At 44.2% G+C, this 23,398-nt stretch overlaps 1 protein-coding gene across 1 annotated transcript in view; it reads right to left on the bottom strand.

Moving 5' to 3' along the window:
• Positions 1-12,345: 12,345 nt before the first annotated feature.
• Rgs22 (regulator of G protein signaling 22) overlaps positions 12,346-23,398 on the bottom strand; it is a 95,267-nt gene continuing 84,214 nt past the window's right edge. Inside the window, exons 22-26 of the mRNA XM_051202544.1 lie at positions 21,872-22,051; positions 17,619-17,774; positions 13,720-13,815; positions 12,822-12,915; positions 12,346-12,415 (exon numbers count right to left, since the gene is read on the bottom strand). Of these exons, the coding sequence (XP_051058501.1) occupies positions 12,411-12,415; positions 12,822-12,915; positions 13,720-13,815; positions 17,619-17,774; positions 21,872-22,051 (531 nt within the window). The 3' untranslated portion in view covers positions 12,346-12,410. The remainder of the gene's footprint in view (positions 12,416-12,821; positions 12,916-13,719; positions 13,816-17,618; positions 17,775-21,871; positions 22,052-23,398) is intronic.

Raw genomic sequence — 23,398 nt, forward strand, 5'->3', positions numbered from 1 at the left:
TACCAGCAGCACACACACCGGGCAGGGGTTGGGATTAGAGGAATAGAATTTTGAATTAAGGTTTTCTTTTTCAAGTATTTTTTCAATTAAATATTAGAAAAACCAGACCGTGACACCTTGCAAAAGATTTTTGAGAATTGTGAAGACAGTAGACCTAAGTGAACCACACATAGGCTTTTCCAATTTACTTTTTAAAACATTGTTTTGAAGCAAACTTGTCATTTTGGTGTGTCAGACAAACACTGAGAGTCAGTACGTACCTAATACACCAAAATTACCTTTTTGCTGCCTAATGATGTATCACCATGTTCCTAGAAGTATGGTAGAATTACATGATGCCCCAAGAAGATCTTAAAGTATGCATTCAGCGTTCAAACACATGAGGATTAAGATAGCAAAGCAGAGGGACAATTGTGAGTGCACAACACAGACCCACAAAGTGTTTTTCCCATCTTCTACAGTGTGTAGAAATCCAGCTAAGTGAGACACTTTGGCAACTACACCTTAAACACTATGCTCCAGGTCAGAGGCTTGGGTTTTATCAGTGGGAATTCCAAGAGGTCTGGAGGCTTGAACTCTCTGTCCTCCGTAGGCTACGATTTACAAAACTTAGGAGAACCGCCTGACCAGCTTTTCCAAAGTTTAAAATGCACTGAAAGCCCAGGCTGAATACACGGCATCAAAGTGCTGAGTTGACATCATCCACTGGCATTCACACACCAGACAGCATGCAGAAACGTGAACCTTAGAATCAAAATGCCAGAGCAGCACATGGATCTGCTGTGAGCTTGGTAGGTGAACACAGGTAATTTTCCGTTCATTTCATCTTTAAAAACAACTGCCGCATCATACCACGGGGTTCTTCTTAGACATAGTATCTGCCCACAAAATGGCTGCAGAGGTAAACTTTGTTGCCTCCACAGGATTTCTATGCAGGTCTGAACCAAATGTTACCATTCCTTCATGTTGTCACAAAGATCCATGGAGGCATACAACTGTGTTTGTTTGGTTTGGTTTTTTAACCCACAATGCTATTGTTTTATGCACTATTTGGGAGTTTTAGAAGTCACAAAATGGTCTGTTTTCATTTTATTGTTTTACTGGGATAAAAACTAATTAGGAAAACAGATCTCCTATGTCTGTTGCATTGAAAGGTTTGCACTGCGTGATTAATTGTATTGGCAACAGATAGCAGTGTCTACAGTCCCCCACAAATGTTTCTTGGTTAAATGCATTTAGACCTCCATGTAAGATGCACTCTGCCATGTTCAATATGGTGCTAGACATGGGTAGAAAAAGAAAAGGAACAGATATTTAATTGTTCCAAGCAGTAGGCATGAGGTTGCTAAAGTCCTCAGCCTCCACAGCAGTATTATTAATCGGCGTGTTTCACCAACCAAAGCTGTAAGGTTTGTGGGAGAAATTCTAGAAGGAGCATCAAGCTAAAACAGGATATGGGAGCCCAAATGAAAAACATGAACCAATAAAAGGAAAAAAAAAAGTTAAGCTAGCTGAAGTCTCAGCTTAGTCTTTGAAGTCAGTTCAAGCCCTGCATACTTGAGTTCTGATGTAATCTTTAGATGGTGGGTACAAACAAGGACTCAGAAACAGCTTTTGTAACTTCTGGACCCACTGCACATGAACCAGTTTGCTGACGGATGACTACGCAGTGGCCTTCCCCTACTACGTTTGAATGGAAACAGTCTTCTCTGCAGGATGAAATATGTTAATAAAGACTCAGCAAGGAGAAAAGCTGTGCTCCCAACTCACACCTCCCACATACGCGTAGGAAAGATTTCACACATACACACATACGTACACGCACGCCGAGCCCCTCTCTCTTCAACAGCAGTAATGCATAAACTCTTGCACGAAAGCGCATTCTTCCCGGGTGACAACATCTTTGTTCCTTGTTTGTCCTGTCATTTGTCGAATTTCACATTCCAGTTAATGAGATGATTGTTTTTCTGCGCACAAGAATACTTTTCTGAGAAGAGATAATTCCCTTGATTTGGAAAAAAAGAAGAAGACATTTCTAGTGGGATGGGGATTTCAGATACACGTGGTATCAAAGAGCCATGCCCATAATGGACAAAATGTATTCAATTAAAAGCACATCTCATTAAGTGTATCCTTTTTGTGCTGACAGGCCTTAAAAGTAAATAGCATATAAGATGAAAGTGCACAGCGATTTTTTTTTATAATAATCCATTTAAAATCCTTGGATGAAAAGAGTGTTCTTATAGTCAGGCTCCCTCCTCCCCCTCCCTCCCTTCCTGCACACTGTGTTTCATAAGTATCCCAGGTTAACCTCCAACAGCAGTCCTGCCTCCTGAGAGATGAGATTACACGTGGATGCCATACTCCTTAGCTATAAAGTGTGACTCTTTCAAAGACATTCATCTTCTCTTGATGACAAACAGGAAAACTTAGAAAATAGTACTTTAACTTTAAAAGGGCAAAACAGCTTTGGCCAACAATACCATAATCTTAGTATGTTTATGATGCTCATTGGATAGGAAGTCATCAATATTTCTTTATAGAATATACATCAGCAATAAACATAGTGGTTTAGCTAGCAAATACAACTTCACAGGACTAGGCTGTGCCACATACGGTGCAAGCTCACCTGGTGGCAGTACTGTTATGTTTAAACGTAAGAAGAGTTGCCGTTGTCATGGTTTTCTGGGGGTAATTGTAGTGTACCTTCTCAAACTACTGAGCACCTGGTCAGACACGCAACCCACACTGCGGTGTGCTGGACAAATACTGCTGAGGCACATAAGACAAGAAAGAAAACGAAGCCAGCTCAGTGGGAGGGGAAAATAGGGGTAGTTTTAAAGGGACAATTTTAAAAATGAGTCTCTGAATATGAGCTTGGCAATGAGGAAAGAAGGGATTCCCAGGCAGATGGACAGGCACAAGACTGTATTGACCACTGGAGTCGCTGGAGTCATAGGTGTCAAGTCCAGGAGTTATTAAAGTGTGCTGTGGGCCCATTTTCAAGGGCTGAAACTCTTTTCATCATAATGCTAACCCACTAGGAACATGAGAAAGGTTACCAGTGAGCACCATGCTGTCTTGTCATAGATTTTGTTATCTTTATGGTTTGTCTGCTTAGTTTACAGCCTGCCCAATCAATGATAGAACTTCAGTCTAAGTGTGAGGTTAGCCTTCCTGCATTTTATGTATTTATTTATATTTATTTTTATTCTATTATGCATGAATTATTCCAGTTTTCACAATTGTAGCCTAAATCACAACCTTTCCAGGAGCAAAATAACTACCCCAGAGAAGTAGAGCTGTTATATTAAAGTAAATGGGTAGTGTGTGTGTGTGTGTGTGTGTGTGTGTGTGTGTGTGTGGGTGTGTGTGTAAACATGTGTAAACAACATTAGTTCAAAATGGCACGGGCTGTAAGCTATTTGTATTAAGGTTCAGGAATTTTTCCTTGAATAAGTGCCTAGAATTCTTTGGTGGGAGTTTTCAATGATGTTTTTCTTTTTCTTTCTTCTTTCTTTTTTGAGATGAAGTTCCACCCTATTTAGCAATTCTGCAATTTAAAAAAAAAAAAAAGCTTGCTATATGCCTCATTATATACCCTCTCTTAAAATCTCACAGATAGGATGAGAAGCCAAAGAGAAGGCTGTGTTTGTGTTGAGCAGGGGAGAGGAAGCTGTGTGTGCACCAAAGCCTTGGAGAGTGTGTGAGGTAGAGGGTGAAGGGGAGGGCTCTGACACACGACCGGAGGAGAGTCTGAGAGCTTGGCAAACGGGGGGTGGACAATGTGGTGGTCACAAGATGCTTGGCAACCTGTGCCCAGGAGCCCTGGGGAGGCCTCCCTTATGCCTCCTCTTCTGGGCATTTGGCTTTGACTTCTAGGAATTTTTTCCTCGTCTCTTTAGCTTCTGGACCACATCTAAAGTTGGCATCACGGAGGCCTTCTATGGGGGTTATACAAATTTCATAGCTTGTTTCTGATGCAAGTTTGGGGGCCGAGCGGTTGTTTCAGCAATTGAAAAATTATAGCGTTTTCAAGCCAGGTTAGTGGTTTTGTTGGGAATACAATCCCATCAAAATTTTAGCTTTCAGTCTAGTTAGTATCAGTTCCAAGTCAAAATCTCTTCTGATTATAGTGTTTAACCAGCCGGCACTCCATCGTGCATTTCTGTGCTCATTGTTTTAATTGTGTCTATTTTATGGCTTCCTAAAATAATTGGTCAGAAAAAAATTGTAGTCACCTTGAGGCGGATGTTGTGAGTGTGGGGAACCTTGCTGAGCTCTTGGTCGGCTTGACTCAAGGCCAGTGTGTCTGAGGGTCACAGGTCACCAGAGCCATCCTGAGCCAGTGGCTTGAAATTTGTTCTGAATAAAAACAGATTAAGAGAAAATGCGAAAGAACTCCCAAGAACAGGAAGGGTCCCCAGGGGAAAACGCTGCAGTGTCGCCTGCCCAGGGGTCTTTTATGGGTCTTGTCTGTCTGGTTGTGAAACTAACCTTCAACAGTACATTTCTCCAGCCCTCTTTTATGGGTCTGAGGGCAGGAATTGAGACTGAAATTATCTTTATTGAGATTGGTCATTTTTTGAGTACATTGTTGGCAAGCCAGCAAGGAGTCTACCTGCTCTATTCATGCTCCCCAGCAGGACCTGGAGAAGTAGTCATGTGTTACTCATCCAATCACAGTTGTAGACTCGTGTTTGGTTATCTGCCATGAGCCCTTCCCTAACTCCTGCCCCATCTTTAATTGGGCCCTGGCTGGGAGGCTACCACCACCTAAATGTAAAGCCTCATAGACGTTTAAAAAGGGGAGGTTCTGCATAGTTGACTCTCTGAACCTGGAGGATTGAAGTTATCGGTTTCACGCTAATTTTAAGACACAGAGAAGACGCCTTCTGGCCAGACTCTGTTCACATCTATTAGTGAGTGGATGTCACTTCTGCTTGGTGCCTTCTCACAGTACCTTGCTAAAAAACCAACAATCCACAAATGCACAAACATCAACCCCCTTCTGGAGCTCTGAATGCAGTGTGCACATCATCTGCCCTCTAAGTCGCCTGAGGCACCGGTTTCACCAACTATTTTGCCACAGTAGAAGACTTGCTACGTTTCCTGCCTGAGATGACTGACGTACACTGGCTGATGGGTCGACCTTCCGTTTTGGGTTTTTGTTACCCTACACCTAGTAGTAACTTTGCATTAGTTGAGGTATACATAAGCTGCTGTGACAAAGAGGCATGAATAGGTGATTTAAAAAGATGGCAGTTGGTTTTCATCCATTTCCACAGGGGTTCCCTCTATGTGCGGAAGCTTGCCAGCCAGCGCAACTCTTACCCTGGTTCACAGGAAGACTTGAATGAATACTGCACACTTCTGTTCCCATCCCCTGGGCTTGAACTTGTTCAAATAGCCGTATCTACAGTTGTAAAATTCCCTCCGTTAGGGGTACCTAAACAACAGTCAACCCTTTTCCTGAGGTCCCAAGGAAAAACCAATGTTCAATTCCACCAAAGTTAACCCTGGGAAATGAACAAGTGTACTAGGCCTGCTTATAGATCATGGGTGAGGGGTTTTTTGGCAGGATCATGAGTGACCCTAAAACAGCAGATTTTAGAAGACTTGGGCTCAATGGTGGCATAGAATTTGTGGGAATAGCCAACCAATGTCTGTTTTGACTTAAGGCCTACTCCACAAGAAGGAACCCATACCAGACATTGCTTACGTGACTAAGAACCAGAGACTAGATACCCCAGAGACCTAGGATAAAACCAAACACTACAGGTCTAAAAAAAACAGTATCAATAAATTGACTCCTAAGGATATTCTGTTATACTCACAGATCGGAGCCTTCCTCCAGCAGCAGATGGGAAGAGATGCAGAGACACACAGCCAGACACTGTGTGGCGTGAGAGTCTAAATGGGAGGTCTCCATCAACTCCCTCCCCTCAGAGTTCAGGGAGCCCCACTGAGGAGGAAGAGGAGGGAAGATTTTAAGAGCCGGAGGGGATGGAGGACATGGAGGGGACAAGGCCCTCTGTATCGCTTGTGTCTGTGAGCTCAGAGACAACGGCAAGTCCTCTGCGTATGTTCTAGCTTCCAGCTTAGTGTTTTCATGGGGCTCCAGAGTGTGAGAGGGTTAGCTGCTCGTATGACTCTTTCCCTTCCCTTGGGTTACCTTTTTCAACTTTGTATGATGGGTTTTTGCTTCATCTTATTTATATTTTGCTTTGTCACATTTGGTTGTTATCTCTTAGAAGCCTGCTCTTTTCTAATGACAGACAGAAAGGGGGTGGGTCTGGGGGGGAGGAATAGAGGGAGGGAAAACTATAATTAGGTCATACGTATGAGAAAAGGACCTATTTTCAGTAAAAAAGAAAAAAAATACGGGAAAAACCCCAAGGGCTTGTGCTCATCATTGAAGATGGAGTTTGTTCCACCCGGTCCCACAGCCGTTTAGCCCTAACTAAACACACTGACACATATTACTATAAACTGCTCTGCAGACGGCTCAGGCTTCTCGCTGGCTGGCTCTCTCTTATTAACCTCTCTATTAAACTATGTAATGCCACAGGCTGTGGCTTACCCATAATCAGGCTTCCGTCAGCAGCATGACGTCTCTCCCCTCTCCTCTACCCAGCATTCTCCTTATCTGATAGTCCCGCCTATACTCCCCGCCTGCTACTGTATAATCAATGTTTTATCAACCGATAAGAGAAACATATATTCAGAAGAGCATCTCCCATCCCATCATGGATGATGGCTGCATAGACGACGCCCCTTCTGTTAGTCTCCTCCAGTTTGTACTCTGAAAACCATATGCAATTAAGGCAAGATTGTTCACAAATGGCAACCCGGTGAGTGTCCAGTGATCTCCACCTGGCCTATGAGGGAATGCTAACTGTCAACAAGCACAGTTGTTGCAAGCAGGTGAGTTTATCTGTTGATGATGATGATAATGGCTATTTTGCCTTATAACATCTATCCCTGAGACATGATGGCCAAATCCACTCCATAGTTATGGGAATTCCATTACTAAGAGGAATGAGGAGCGATGTCAGGAACAGACCCCACTTAATTGTATCCTGTACTGCAGAGTATGTTAGTTTAGTGTCACTTCCCCCAATCAGCTGAGAATTCTTTTGCTGTTCGGATGGGAATCGCGAATAGGCAAAATATGGCTCAGCAACTTAAGCCTACCATGTTAGGACTGTACCCAGTGTGACATCTCTGGACTGTACCAGTGACCCACAACATTGTAATTAATTAGTCAGAGCTCTGAGCTTACAGTATTGGGACCCTTGTTTCTTAGCATTATACCTCCAGGCTTGGAGTGTCAGAACCCTTACCTCTTAGCATTGCAGTTTCCCTGCAGCCAGAGCTTATAGCTCTCAGAAGCTTTCTGTCTCTCTCCTGCCATAGCCCCTCTCCCAGCCACTCACTCCTGCGTAGCGGCTGCTGGGTGTGCTTGTGATGGACAGCACTGGGACATGCCTGTTCTCAGTACCACAACAAAGACTACAAGTAGGCAACAAAGCAATCAAATGAGGCTTTACTGGGGTCTTGACTACAGCACCTGGGGAGGCTGCATAGGAAGGAGCTCCCCTAGATGGCCTAGAGGAGACAGGGTACAGCATCCCTAGCTGTCATGAGTCAGGAAGTATTCTGTCCAGATAGATTGAGGGCTACTACAGAAAAGGTCCAGGGTGGATGTAGATCAGGTCATGTAAGTCCATCTGAAGGCGTTCTGGCCAAGGTAACATCTCTCGAACTGTTAGAGTCTATGGGGCAGTTCCCAGAAGCCGAGGCAATTGTTAATAGTTCATACTGCAATGGCAGCCATGGAGATGGAAATAGTTCACACTGCGATTGCAATTGCAGTGGCAGCCATGGTGATTGCAGTGGTTCACACTGCAGTGACAGCCATGAGGATGGAAGTGATTCTACACAGCAATGGCAGGCTTGGACTCTGGGACTCAGTGGCTGGGTGGGATCTCCTTGGGTAGCCTAAGGTTGTTTGCTTTTGAGGTAAGGTCTTTTTATGATGCACTAACTGTCTCAAACTCTTCATCTTCCTGCACACACACACACACACACACAGAGCTTTCTTTGAGCCAGAGTCTCATAAAACCCATGCTAGCCCCCATCTCACCTTGTAGCTGAGGCTGGCCTTGAACTGCTGATCCTTCTGCTTCCATCTGCCAAGTGCTGGGATTGCAGGTATGCACCATCACACTAGGCTTGAGCAGGCCAGAGACTGAATGCAAGGCTTCATGTACGCGCCAGACAAGTACTCTGCCAGCTGAGCTACATTCCCAGACTACCTGGGCAGGTGCAGGGTTATGTTCCTGAGCTACTGCTGTGGTTCTGTGTGGGGAAAGGCCTGGCAGCTGATAATCAAGCAGCCAACTGTGTGTAACTTACAAATCAAGTGTCATCGCTTTCAAAGAAACAGCATGAAGCAGTGTTCTGTTCTACAAAGATCTGACATGGAGCTTTCTCCAACAGCACTTAACCCTTGGGCAGCTTGGTGTGTGTTAGACTCTGGAAAAGGAAACATTATAGATGTTGAATCTGTCTTTTCATCTTTAGACCTAAGGTCCTAATTTGAAATACAGAAATAAATTCTCAGTGAGGAACAAGACCAAAACCTCGAAGACACATTAGAAAGTCCCAGGATCACTGTGGAAGAGGGGACAGAAAGAACTAACCAGGAGCTAGGATGAAGTATGATCCTAATTAGTCTTAACAATAAACGCCTGGAGTCAGATATCGGGTAAAAGATGAAAGATCAGAGAAACAAAGGAGCAGCCACAGTCACCTCTTACCTCTCTTAATCCTCCAACCGAAAGGGTGGAGATCCTGTCTATGTCCCGCCTTATCACTTCCTGTCTCTGCCCCCATGTTGTCACTTCCTGTCTCCTCTCTGTGCAGACCTCCAGACCTCTATGGTTAGCCAGTGCCTAGCTTCGCCCTCTGAGCTTCAGGCAAGCTTTACTTGTCAGAACACAAAGTACCACACAACACCGGCACCTTCATGACTCAGCTCAGCCACCAAAAACAGGCCCTCGCAGCCATTATGGTTGCTTGCATTGGAGCCTACCAACATCCAATCACTAATAGGGGAGGGGCTCATAGAGCCCTACCGTCTCTACTGAATTATAGGCAACTGGTAGATTCTGTGGAAGGAATAGTCATTGTCTACTGTGTGCCAAACGGTGGTGCTAAGCCGACCAGGCTCCGATGGATAGTTTTACACCCATGGTCACATACATGATCCAGGCCAGAAAAAGGAAAAAAAAAAAAAAAAAAAAAAAAAAGAAAAGAAAAAACTATGGGAAAGGGGCTATGGGGAAGAGGTGGGTGGGCTTAGTAGTGCTGGTAGGGAGATGTGACAGGTGGAGGCTAAAACTAAACAGAATGCCCTATCCACACAAAGGAAATTGTCAAAGAAAAAATTTAATCAATAGAAAGCATGACTGTGTAAACTCACAGAATCACTGATTAGAGCTACAAAAGATTCTGAGTTCTTTATGAATTATTAAACAGAGATTCATAAGAGATTAAATAAACTGCTGCCCAATGTAAGAGAAACAGATCCAGAGCTAGACCTAATCTTTGCTGAGTCTGTGGATGGTTTGTCTTATCTGGTGCCAGGGCCTCATACTTAATGGGCAAATGCTCTCCTGAGCTGTGATAAACAGATCCAGAGCTAGACCTAATTTCTGCTGAGTCTGTAGATGGTTTGTCTTGTCTGGTGTCTGGTGCCAGGGCCTTGTACTTACCGGGCAGGTGCTCTCCTGAGCCGCAGCCCTGACCTTATTGGATGTATTTTTGTAGGCAGGAATTTCATTGTAAAGGGTATAACAGAAAAAAGTATACTCAGTTTATATGCTATATTTTTCAATTTTATGACAATTGGAAAGATAAATGCTTAAAAAATATAGCATGCTAGTTGTGGTAGCACAAGCCTTTATACAGGCAGAGGCAAGGATAGTGAGTTCCAGGACAGCCAGGCCCTGTCTCAACCAGGCAGTGTTGACACACACCTTTAATCCCAGCACTTGGGAGACAGAGGCAGGTGGATGTCTGAGTTCGAGGCTAGACTGAACTACAGAATGAGTTCCAGGACATCTAGGGCTACACAGGGAAACCCCATCTGAAAAAATAAAACAGGAGGAAGAGAAGAAATACAGCACAAATTATAAATTTAACTGGACAGAGTACTTTTGGGTTACTTCTGAATTTCCTTCAAAGTACTTGTATTTATCTTACGCCACGAGCGCAAGTTCCCCCCGTTTTCTAGTGCATAGGCTGGCATGACATAGATCAGTGTACTCAACACCTGCTGCTGACAAAAGTGAGATGTTTTTTTAAAACAGAAAACTCATTAAAATCAAGAATGTTTCACCAAATGCCCAGATAGAGCACAATTAGAATTTATTTATAATGACAATTAACTTTATAGTTAAACTAAGTTCTCTCAACTATGAATTGTACAGTTAAGCAAACTGTCTACAGAACACTTAAAATACAGATGTTACACATCAGAGCCCCACTCTGACATGGAAAGTGTTGGAAGTCATCATAACCACCCTTGCAACAAGAAAGCAGCTCAGAAAACAGGAAGGCAACAATTCTTGGGTGCATCAAAGAACTGTAGTAACAGAACTGCAGACAGGAAGGCAGCCCCCTGCAGTGCCAGTGACATTTTGCCTAGCAAGGCAGGATGGTCCACACATTGTCTGGTAATCCGAAGACTCAGGGGCTTCAAGGACAGCACAGCAGGAGCCTTACCCCCAAACATACAACAGATAACAAGCGTCTGCTAGTCCCTTCTTTAGAAGAAAGATGAAGTATGCCATCTGATACTTTCCCTATTTAAAATTCCAAACTATCTCGAGAATCCTGGATGGTGGTCTTGTCTTTGAGATGACTTTCTGGGACCGTGTGGGGCTGTATGACATAGTTTCAAATCTGGATTATAGTGCCTGAAGGCCCTGAGCGATGTGGGCCACAAGCGCCCCTCTCAGGTCATTTCTTCCATGCTCTCCTTCCCCAGGAACAAGCATCAGAAGGTGAGTGACTGGGCCTCTTTTGTCACAAGTGCAGCCCTGTACCAGGGCTCTTCCCTTCCCACGCACCGCTTCTTTCTGCTCTAATAGGCTGCCTTCTGTATGGAAGTCACCTAGATGTCTGGTAAAGACGGCAGTTCCAGAGTTTCTCCCACGAGCAACTGGAAGGTTCTCAGGGAGTGGCCCATGGAGCCTGAAATGCTAATCCATGTCATGTGAGAGCTGTGTAACAATGCTCTGTAAAAAAAAAAAAAAAAAAAAAAAAAAAAAAAAAAAAAACACTGCTTTGGCACACTCATCACATCTGGGAATGGGAGTGGAAGGTTCTTCATCTCGTGGGTCAGCTGTACTAGGAAGAGTCACACCCCTGGACTAGATCTGCTAACTGAAGTAAGCCTGCAAAAAACATGTGTTGAAACATTGCACGAGGGGCTATAATATTGCTTTTTCCTCAAGAACTATGGTAGGCAAACAATTTTAATTCCTCTAGCCTAGATAGTAGATAGTATTCCAAAGTAATGCAGACTATCTAAAGACTTGGACATTCAGCATCTCATGTTAGTTCAAGTTGGCTTAAAGAAATCCTGCAAAAGGAAAAAAAATGCATGAAACAAAGATGGATAGAAAATAAACTCGAACAATAATGATAAAAATTTAAAAGAGCTGTCATTAAAAACAAATGTGATGCCCTTGTTGATGTTCAGGGCGTTATGAAGTTAACTAAGAAGTGGTGGCTTGGGAGGGTGTGGCTTGGGAGGGTGTGGTAAGGAGGCTAACTAGAAGGAAAACTAGAGAACATTAGCTCCAGCCCCTCCCTCAGCTCCCAAGAGCTGGAAAACAGGATTGTGTGAAATGAGCCTAAGGGTATTTACAGGCACACCACATCCTGCACCAGACTGCTGTGGAAAGGGCTTGGTAAACTATACCATTAGAGTCCAACCAACATCCTACAGATTAATCAGGATCCCAACGGAGAGGGACTCAGGCTTGCTGTTTAGTCTTTCACAATACGTGAAGTGCAGGCACGCTTAGGAAGCCTGAGATGGTGTCCTTCCCCTTCTAGGTTCTTGATGGGAGAGGCTTGGTAAGTAGCAAACAGAAGCCCTTCTCCACTGGAGGGATCCCGTCCTGGGAGATTGTGCCATCAATCAGAAGACTAGCTGTTCCTACCCTTTGGTGTGCTAGTGAGGCACGAGTGTGTAAGTGATGTGCCCGAGTGGGCATGTGGTTTGGGTCTGTGGAGATTTGCCTGTGTGGGTGTGCAGTAAAAGGGAGTCTCCTTCTATGGCTTACCTCGCACCTATCAACGGCAGAACGTGAACATGGGCTTGAATGTCGCTACCCTGGAAAACAGGAGACATATTAGGCATGGGTCTCTACCTCTCCTCCTCCAACGAGGAGGACAGATTCTAGAGACACAGAGAGACTGAACATTCTCCTAACTGGAGGATGGGAAGTTAGTGGTGGTGGTGGGGAGTCGGGGCCTCGGGTTCTGGAAGGTTAGGGAAGAAGCAGAATCAAGACGAGAGCGGAAGATGATCACGGAAACTGACTCTGAATGCTGTGGAGAGACAGGTTCTTCTTCAGGGAACAGCAAAACCAGTGGGAAGCTTAAGCAAGTTTGTGAAAGATGGTGTACCTGTACCAAGACTCAAGAGAGGGGACAGTGAGGTGATGGCACAAACTCCTAAAATTTGTGCTAGATGACAACACAACAACTCTGGACACAAGGCACGAGGCAAAAGTTACCTGTGAACATTTTCCTTTCCATTTCTTCTTGAATCTTCAGAAGAATTCGCTCTTGTTCCAAGGCTTCTATATACTTTGAATAACACCAGGTTGGCTAAAAAAATTTTTTCAAACTTAATTATTAAATATTTTTGCCAGATTTCCCTTAGGAAGCAAACTGGAGGTGATGTAAATATTATTCCTTTATTTAAACTTTTTAATGGCCTATTGGAACTTATAATACTGTTGACCAGTGAACAATGCCACAAGAATGTTTGGGTAAAGTTACAGTGACTCAGTTATTCTCATATTAATTATTAACTTAGGTGCTTACAAAACAGCCAAGATTGTTTTGGGGGAGATAATTTTGAATTTACACTGACTGCTGGACAGTGATAATTGATTATTATACCCTACTTTCTAGAGTGACAACATGCAGACCTAAAAAAAAAAATCATTTAGCATTCTCCACCATCTCTGAATTCAACACGATAATCTATGGTGGTCGTCATATACGGATTCATTTATCCAGGAGGACTGTCACTTAGCTATCTTCAAGGTAATCGTTGTCAGCTAAGGAAGGGCTCGGTGGGGGACCACATGCCTAGTACATACTGGGCCCTGGGTTCCAATTCCCAGCATGCTCTGAGGGGAAAACTTCCAAACCCCTAAAACACAGTTTTACTTCATTACACTGCCCATGATCAGGTAGTTTACATGTTCTCTGCAGGCTGGAGGATATTCCTTTCCAGTCATTCTGAGGGTTATCATTTTAGCCCATTTTCATACCTACACCTTATGCTCATCAGCTGTATTTCTAGAGCCCCTTCAGCCTGCCTCACATACGACCTCCTGCTGCTGAGTGGCCAAGTCACTGTGATTCACAGCTCTAGAGAGGAAGTGGGCCCTGGTGTCTTACCTGGCGGCCATAGGCTTGCAGGCCTAGCAAGGACTCGCTGGCTAGAGGAACTTTGGTTAGGGAGACTGTGGTGCTTGTGTACTGTTTGACTCCGCTCTGTAAGGAAAAAAACTAAGTTATCCCAAGACAAATAATGAGACCTTAAGAAGTTATAGTATTGCACAAAGAAATGGGTCCACGGCGAGTACTGCCCTTGGTGTTAAGCTGGTGGCTTTGATCTCTCATTTCCCCATGTCACTATAAAAACATTTAAAAATGAATGAGACAGATAATGAACGTAGGGAAAATTGCATGGGCATAAAATTATAACCCACAAAGAAATGGAATCGAGATGTATGTGCTCCTTTTTTCATGTAAGCATACTGGGGAAATGCAGGCCTTGCATTGCTTAGCATGCTTGTTTGCAGAACAGTGTCTTCTGTCACAGGCAGCACTGGGGTATTTGCTGTGTGGGAAAATGAATACATTACAGTGGTGGATTGGTGCCATGCTCTCAGACGGTTGCTGCATGGTGACATGAGTAACTGTGCCGTCACATTCAAAGGATGAGTAGAGAGGGTGCCCGACGCCTACCTTCATCCTTTCAAATAGGAAGTAAGGTCATTTACAACACTGTATGTTAGAAACCAATCAGTAATCAACAGCTGTGTTTATTTTCATGATGATTTCTCTCATGCATAATAATTTCCTAGAGACATGTTAGCTGTGGATGAGTGTGTTCATAAGTATGCAGATACATCTGGGTACGGAGGCCAGAGAACAGCCTGGGGTGTTGCTTCTCAACATGGTGTTTTATAGGACGGGGTCTTCCATTTATTAGGATAGGCTGCTGGCCAATGAGCCCTAGGAACCCTCCTGTCTCTGTCTCCCAGCACTGGATTACAAGTCCATGGCGCCATGCCCAGCTGATTCACATGCTGTTAGGGACCGAAGTCACAGCAGCACTTCACTGGCTGGGCTATTGTGTCAGTGACCAAATCCACCTTACACTGGCCAGAATGGCGAAAATCAAAAAACACCAATGATAGTCCATGCTGGAGAGGATGTGGAGAAAGGGGAACACTCCTCCATTGCCTGTGGGAGTGCAAACTTGTGTGGTCACTTTGGGAATCAGTATGGCGGTTTCTCAGGAAAATGGGAATCAGTCTACCTCAAGATCCACCAGTTCCACTATTGGGCATATATCCAAAGGACTCACATTCATACAACAAGGACATCTGCTGCTCAACTATGTTCATAGCATTGTTGTTTGTAACAGCTAGAACCTGGAAGCAACCTAGATGCCCCTCAACCAAAGAATGGATGGAGAAAATGTGGTACATTTACACAATGGAGTACTACTCAGTGGAAAAAAAACACAGTGGGATCTTGAAATTCACAGGCAAATGGATGGAACTAGAAGAAACCATCCTGAGTGAGGTAATCCAGTCACAGAAGGGGGAAGGGACAAGAACTCCTGAGCAAGTTGGGAGCACAGAGAGAGAGGTGGGAAAAAGAGAAGGGGGGGGGAGAATAAGAGGGATCAGGAAGACTGAAGGGGGGGAATAGAGGAGAGCAAGAAAAAAGATACCGTAATAGAGGGAACAGTATAGGTTTAAAGAGAAATCTGGCACTAGAGAAATGTTCAGAGATCAACAAAAATGACCCCAATCTAGGCAATAGTGGAGAGGCTACCTTAAATACCCTTCCCCAATAATGAGATTAATGACTTCCTTAAATGCCATCCTAGGGCCTTCTTCCAGTAGCTGATGGAAGCTGAAGCAGACACCCACAGCTAAGCACTGAGCTGAACTCCCGGAATCCAGTTGTAGAGAGGGAGGAGGGACGAGCAAAGGGTCAAGACTGTGCTGGAGAAACACAGAAACAGCTGACCTAACCTAGTGACAGCACAGGGACCCCAGTGGTAAAGCTGGGGAACCTGCATTGGACTGAACCACGCCCTCTGAATATGGGTGCCAATTAGGAGGCCTGGGCAGTCTAAGGGACCTCTAACAATGGAGCCAGTATTTATCCCTAATGCACAAATGGACTTTGGGAGCTCATTCCTTATGGAAGGATACTCTTTCAGCCCAGATACACAGAGGAGGGCCTAGGCCCTTCCCCCCAAATGATGTGACATTGATGGTCCCCACGGAAGACCTCACTATCCTTGGGGAGTGAGTGGGGGATGAGTTGGGGGTGGCACTGTGCTCTTCAGAAGACCCAGCTTCAGCACCCACAGCAGGTAGCTCAGAATAGACAGTCACCTCAGCTCCAGGGATTCCAAATCTGTTTCCTAGTCTTCACAGGGACCTGCACACACGTGGCATATACACACAAATGTACTCATTAAAAGACACTACTCTAATAATAAAAAGAAAACAGACCTACTGGGACTAGAAGGAACAATAGGGCTAGGAGACAAGCCAGGCAGTTCTACCTAAGGCTCCTTACGTACTGTTCTGTATGGTGTCACGTGAGCAAACAATTCCTGATGATTACACGGTCGAATGGTCTTTTATACATACTATGCCTATTAGTTTCCCTCAAGTCATGGAAGATGAATACTACTGCTATTAATTGACAGGTGAGATTGACATTTAAGGTTGGGAATCATGCCCACAGAAAAGTCTTATCTATTGCAAAGTGACAGATTATTTTCAGTATACATTTTCACATTACAAAAAGTCATAGGTTACCTATACTCACTTTTCTAGCATTCACTCGTCTACCTTCATCGATGGTAAGAATTTGAAACAAATAGCTGCTACTACTATATTGATCCTTCTTACATTTCCATATTAAAATAAATACAAGTGTGAAATTTTCAGTTACTAGTAAGTGGTAACAACATGTTTACCATATAGAAGCATATTTAAAAGAAGCTGAGGGCTGGAGAGATGGCTTAGCAGGTAAAGATGCTTGCCACTCAAGCCTGGTAACTTGGGTTTGAGCTCATATAAAAATAGAAGAAGTGGGCTTCAGGGGGCGAAGACCCTGGCTGCCAGGCCTGATCACTTTCGTACATTTTGGGGACTCACATAGTGTAAGAGGAGAACCGACTCCCACCACAAGTTGTCCTCTGATCTACACATGCACACTGTGGCATAAAAGATGGGTGTGGTCCCCTGTAACCCCACAGCTGTGGGCATGGAGACCAGAGGATCACTGGGCCAGGTTCACTGAGGGACCCTGCCTCATAGACACAGGGCATAGAGTGATGGAGAAGGACAGCAGTTTCTGCTCTGGTGTTTGCATGTGCATCACTCATACATACACATACATCACACACCTCATACATATGTATACACCACACACATACACCTCTCTTTCACACACAGGCACCCCACACACATACACCTCATACATACGCATACATCACACACACAGACTTCATACATATGCACACATCACACACTTCATGCCCATACATACATCACACATACACCTCATACATATGCATACATCACACACATGCACATCTCTCTTTCTCTCTCTCTCACACACACAGACACCCTTCCACACACATATGCATACACACACATACAACCCTCTCCTCTCCCTCTTTCTCCCTCTCTCTCTCTCTCACTCACTCACACACACACACACACACACACAGAGAGAGAGAGAGAGAGAGAGAGAGAGAGAGACAGAGGAGGAAAATCACTCCAGTGGATGGAAGCTGCTGGTGTTGTCTAGAGGTGTCAAGAAAGCCTTCGTGAAGAAGGAAGGAAACGTATCTTACATCAATTTTGGGAAATTCATGGACTGTCTGAGAGCTGAGAGTGAAGGCTTAAACTCACTAAAGCCTGTGTTCCATAACTTCTCTTTCTACTGCTCGGCCTACATCCTTCTAGAAATCACACATACCACCTTATCTTTTATAAGTGCAACTCCGTCTAGAGTAGATTTGGCCTTACCTTTCCGATCTTGTCCTCCTCTGACTCTGACAATTTCCTTTTCTGCTTATATTCTTGTCTTCTCTCTAAAACGCTCATGATTTTTTCATCTGTTAGATTCTTCCTAAACTCACAAAACTGTGGCCAGAACTTAAACAGAACTCCGAAAATTGTCATCTGTATTAAAAAAAAAAAAAAAAAAAAAAAAAAAAAAAAAAAGAGTATGCCTCAGATTACAACTTTCTACAAATGCAGCGAACTGATTAACTTCTCCCCTCCGCCTTATTGTTTGCAGACTCTGGAGTGAGTGCAGAGTGCACTTCTCCTTAGCATCTTCCCCACCAATGAGAAGTCCTTTAAAGCCCTCAAGGGGTCCCCTTAAAAGTTACTGCATCCTTTATGTTTCCCTATCCAACTGATTGCATTAATAAAGGCCCCCATTTGGTCTTTTCCAGTAAGATGTCCACGTTTTCTTTTTAGACTGCCCTGCTTGGTCAGCCGCATTCTGCAGTTTTATGTAACATATTCCAAGTACTCAGCTCTTGGAGGGAAACTCCCCCGAGCCCTTCTCTGTCTTTTGGAGAAAGGAAATAGCATTTTGCCTCCGGAAAGGCTCTTAAACAAAGCTGCAGATCTAAGAATAAATCTTGAGTAACTTTTAAATGATATAATCTCTTTTATGTGAGAGCAAGAAGAAGGTTTAAAAAGCAATGTGGCATCCTAGCCCCCACTCCTCGAGGACACTCCACATTAAGTGATTAATTGTGATCTTTATGGAGATAAGAGTAGCTGCTGTAATTCCCATGCCGAGATTTTACATTAGCTCTAGAGGCATACGTTACTTCCGAGAAGGTAGGACCTGCCACATCAAATCAAGTCCAACATCTTATGGCTGAGAGTGGCTTTTACCAAATGCCTTGGAGAAAAATGAGCCACCCCATTAGGCTCCAAGCCAACTCTTAGGGTAAAAGAGGAATTTTTCCCCCAAAGTCAATGTTTGAATCCTGAATTAGCAAAAGTCACTACTCATGTTTTCTAGGCATGAGTGTAATTACTTATTCACTCCTCTTTCCTTAACCATTTTCTTTATTTTGGTTCCTCTGTATCCTGGAATGGCTGTCCTGGAATTCACTCTGTAGACCAAGCTGGCCTCAGTTCACAGAGATCCACCTGCCTCTGCCTTCCAAGTGATAGGTTTAAAGCCTAGGGCCACTGCCTTCCTAGCTACTGTTATTCACCCTTTTACTCTTCTTTGCTTGTTTGTTTGTTTTCTTTTCTTTTTCAAGACAGGGTTTCTCTGTGTAACAGTCCTGGGTGTTCTAGAACTTGCTCTGTAGACCAGGCTGGCCTCAAGCTCACAGAGTTCCATCTGCCTCTGCCTCCCAAGTGCTGGGATCAAAGGCGTGCACCACCACCTAGCTATTATTCACTCCTTTTAAAATATAAAATGTTATTGCATTTGTAGCTTGTAGGAAGCATGAATGTAAAAGTTTGGAGACCCATGTCCATGGATGCCTTAGTGGACAAAGTATTAAACTGATTCTGATTGACATCATCAAACCTATGAATCCGTGCCTCTCCAGCCCTCATTACAGAAGCTTCTAATCACAGTAGGGGGTGAGTAACACCAAATCCAAGGTGCCCAAGATACAGAGAGTAAGAAAGTATGGAATGCATAGCCGTAAATGGAACATATATGGCACACTACCTCCTACAAAGGCTTCGGAATCATTGCTGGAAAGGAGGCAGAAACAATACAACAGCCAGAGGGAGTCATGACCACAAGGGGACAGCGTCTTCTGGACAGAGCAGGTCAGCTGCATGTGTGAACTCATGGAGGTTGTGAGCACCCACAGCATCTGTGCAAGCCCAGGCCAGACCAAATTCAGGCACAATCCCATCCCAGGACATGGAGCTATTGGCAGCTGTCAGTTGCTGGGGAGGGGAGGCAGCTTTCTCTAAGAAGGTGGCTCCTTCTACGATGATATACTTCAGCAGAGGGCCACACAGCTAAGATTATTTGGACAGCACAAATTTCATCTGGATGGTTAAAAAAAAAAAAAAAAAAGCAAAGACACAAGGTTGGGTGAGTAGACAAGTGGGCTTGGTCTGAAAAGAGTTGAGAGAGGTTGTGAATATGATGAAAGCACGTTGTATGAAATACATACAAATGCTGTATGTTATGAGTCTCTTCAGCTTGAATGCTTGGATGCTTGGCTTAGTAGTTGGCATCTACTAACACCACTTTTCAGTTATCTCTGTAAAACCCGAGACAGTCCCTCAGCTCAGATATATGCATGTCATATAGTAGCCTTTCTTGTAAATGTTACCCCACCAGAACCCAGGCTTTCGACAGAGGGCACTAAAAGTGTTATAATCCCCCAAAATGCAGTGGACACTTGAGGCTAGTATTGGTTATTAAAACACATTCTCCTGTACCTGCAGAACCTTAAAAATGTCCAAATTCTAAGATGTACTACCTTGATTACTACCAGCAGATGGGAACCCTTCAGGCCATGGCAGTGGGTGTGAGACAGACAGGCTAGACTGAGGCAAGGCTAGAAGAGCAACTTTTAATTTATCTCTCGGCCCTTTGGTTCCTCTTCCTTCTTGTTTCCAAGACGACGTTACATTCCTCCGTCATGACAAATCTCACACCCGTATGGTCAGAGATACTCCACCATTAGACCACAAAGATGAATACCATCTACTTTGGATTTAGTGGTATCTGTCTTGTGACAGGGACAAATACAGGGGAGAGAAGATGGCATTGCGCAATTTCAGGACTAAGACTAGAAATGGCCATTTGTAGAACTGCAGCTAGAGAGGAGGGGTGGTAAGATACGATGTTACAGGTGCGTAGCAAACTAGCTCTGCTCCATGGGAGGCAGGGAGACAACAGAGCATTTCAAGCAGAGGATGGCACCATCTGATGCCAGTTTGGGAAAAGTACTTTGCTTGCAGCATGTTGGGGCTTTGATAATGATAAAGGCTTTGCAGACCTGAACTGGCATGGGGGTGAAGAAATAGATACGTGTCACAGCAGGAGATTCAGGACTAAGTCTTAAGCACTGATGGAATGTGAGGTCAAGGCAGTAAAGGTGAGAAGGACAGGGTGGTGGCCACCAGGTCTCGGGCTCGCATCTGTGGGGTAAAGGGTGCCCCTCTCGGGGCTTCCCCTCGGGAAACGAACAATTACGGACTCGAGGAAAGGGGACCTCACGTGAAGACTCTTGTGTTTTCAGACGTTCTAACCTCTAAGACTCCACCTCAGGAAATCAGACAGACATTGTAAGCCTGAGGACAAGGGGCCCATTCTGGACCTCCACGCCCAGACCCAAGATGGGACACACATCTTGTTCTGGTCAGTGAGGGCTGCACGGCGAGGCCAAGTCCTGAGATCTTAGCGGAAGCTACAGCTTTGGTGCTATGCTCTCTCTGTTTCTCTCTTACACATCCTCAATAGCCCCTCTGCCTGTTTTAATGCATAATTTGGGTTGCGGGTCCACTTTCAGTCCCTTAGAGGACTTGGATACAGCTGGCTTATAAATGGATGCTAAGGAATAATGGCCTCTTTCCATGCTCCAGGGCAATCACACTTCAGATCTGTTTCATGTCACTTAGTCTGTGACATAGCCCTTCCTTGTTACTCCTATTATAATAACTTATTTTTCTTAATCATTTTTAAAGGAACAAATCACTAAAAGGATTCCTGAAATGCAAATAAATTATGCTCACCAAGTCAAAGTTTTCTCTGATTTAACTTAAGGAGAAGTAACTTGAGCAGGTACAAAGAGGCAGGGTTTTCCTTTCGTGAGTGTACTACTATCCGCTGGTTGAGTGCTTAAATCCCCTCTCACTTTATGAGCTATGCGAATATTTCAATCTTTAAAAGTACACAACTTTTAAGACACACATATTTTACACATTTTTGTGGTAGCAGATGTTTTAAAAGGGAATTGTGAATGGTGGGAGAAGAAGGAGAAATTACCTGGAGTAGTTTTACAATTTGTAGATAAAAAATAATAACTGTGAAAAGTCAAAGTATATGGTTTAGTTCATTTGAGGCATTATCAAGAACACAGTCTGTAAGTTACTAGTTTTGAATAGTTTAGTGGTGTAGGCAAAAGATATCTACCTACATTAAAGAGAGCAAATCCCAGTACCGGAGAGATTAAAATCTTGACACCCATGAGCAACGCAAAAGTGTTAAAGAATCCCTTGACTGCTGGGGTGTTTCAACACATGCTCAGTCGTCGCCGTCAGCTCTTTACCTGTGCCTCCCGGAACACGTATGGTCCCAGCTCCTTCCTGTGTTCAATTATCTTCTGGGCCTGCTCAACTGGGATGTCTATCTGCAGAGATGGTAGGATGCAGGAGTTGATGAAGCAGTTGATGATGGTCGTGATCTTTTTCTGGATGATAGATTCATCACAATGTGAGTGGCACAAGTCCTGGAGGAGGAGGAGGGGGGACAAAGCAGGATGTGATTGATGCTTTTTCATAGCACTTTACGGTGTATGCCTCTTTGCTTGGGCTTGTGAGGGCATGGCGACATGTCAGAACTATCTTTGATGAAGACGCTTTCCTATAGACTCTGGGAGCCTAACGCACTGGTGTGCGTGTCTTGCTTTCGTTTAATTCTGTCACTTGTTTCCCTATGCAGGGGCAGTGTTAACGCCTGGAATGATTCATCAGCAGCTATGCTCTACATTGGGTACCTGCTACACGCCAGGCACTGGGCTGGGCCGGGGTCAACCCCCTTGGAGGAGACATGTGAAAGTCTGTTGCTTGGATGCTGTGACCGAGTCCTATAAGAATTCTGAGGATCTGGACCTACCAGATCACAGGTGGGTATAAAACCTTTCCCTGCTGACTGCTAGCACCGAAGGCTAGCAGAAGTCTGCCCGCTGCTGCTAAGCAAAAGCGTCCTTACAGTGACTTAGGATCTGTAGTGCTCCAGTCATCTCATTTGCGTGAGTTCCTCTTACGTCACTGTGAGCAAATATGAGGAAAAGCAACTTTGCTGTGTGCCGGGTGGAGTGGGGGAGATTGTCCTCTATTTGGTACACAGCTCCAGAGGTTCAAGACCACAGCCCTCAGCTGGGTGGATTTTGAGGTTACCAGTGAAACAGAGCCTCCTGTGGGCAGAGCATGTGGCTGAGTTTTCTCACCTCTAGTTGGGTAGGAAGCGGGGGGGGGGGGGGGGGGGGCAGTGTGAGTCATATGTCCTTCAAGGCCATGCTCTACCTCTGCTTCTCAGAACAGTGCCCCCTGCTGGTGACCAAATATTCACCACATGCCACATGAGCCCCTGGGGGTCACTCCGTGTTTCAACCATAACATCACCACACTATCCCTTCCAGAAGTCTTTTAAAGAGTGACAGTACATTAAAGTGATCTAGTTTTAAAGCCACAGTTGGAGACAGTATTTTTTTTAATAGACACCTTGGCTTGAATTACAGCATTTTTGTGTCAGAATTTTTGCTCTGTAAATCAGCTGACAGCAAACAACTTTGGAAACTTCTAATCCTAGGCCAGAAATGAGCTAACATTGACTCAGTGAACAACGGTCACTGTAAGAGATGTCTTAGGATATTAAGGAAAGAAAACTTTTGGTAGCAGTCGTGTAGCATTTTATGTATGGTTTATCGTATGTTATGTAGGGGAGAAGTTTAATATTAATATTGCATTATAAACAGAATGTCTACTCAATTTAACACCAACTCAGAAAAAGCATATTTGTACTGCATAAATCTGGTATATTAACGAATATTCACTGTTCACCACTACTTAGGATT

The sequence above is a fragment of the Phodopus roborovskii genome, unplaced genomic scaffold (genome assembly GCF_943737965.1).
Source record: "Phodopus roborovskii unplaced genomic scaffold, PHOROB, whole genome shotgun sequence".
Classification (NCBI taxonomy): Eukaryota; Metazoa; Chordata; class Mammalia; order Rodentia; family Cricetidae; genus Phodopus; species Phodopus roborovskii.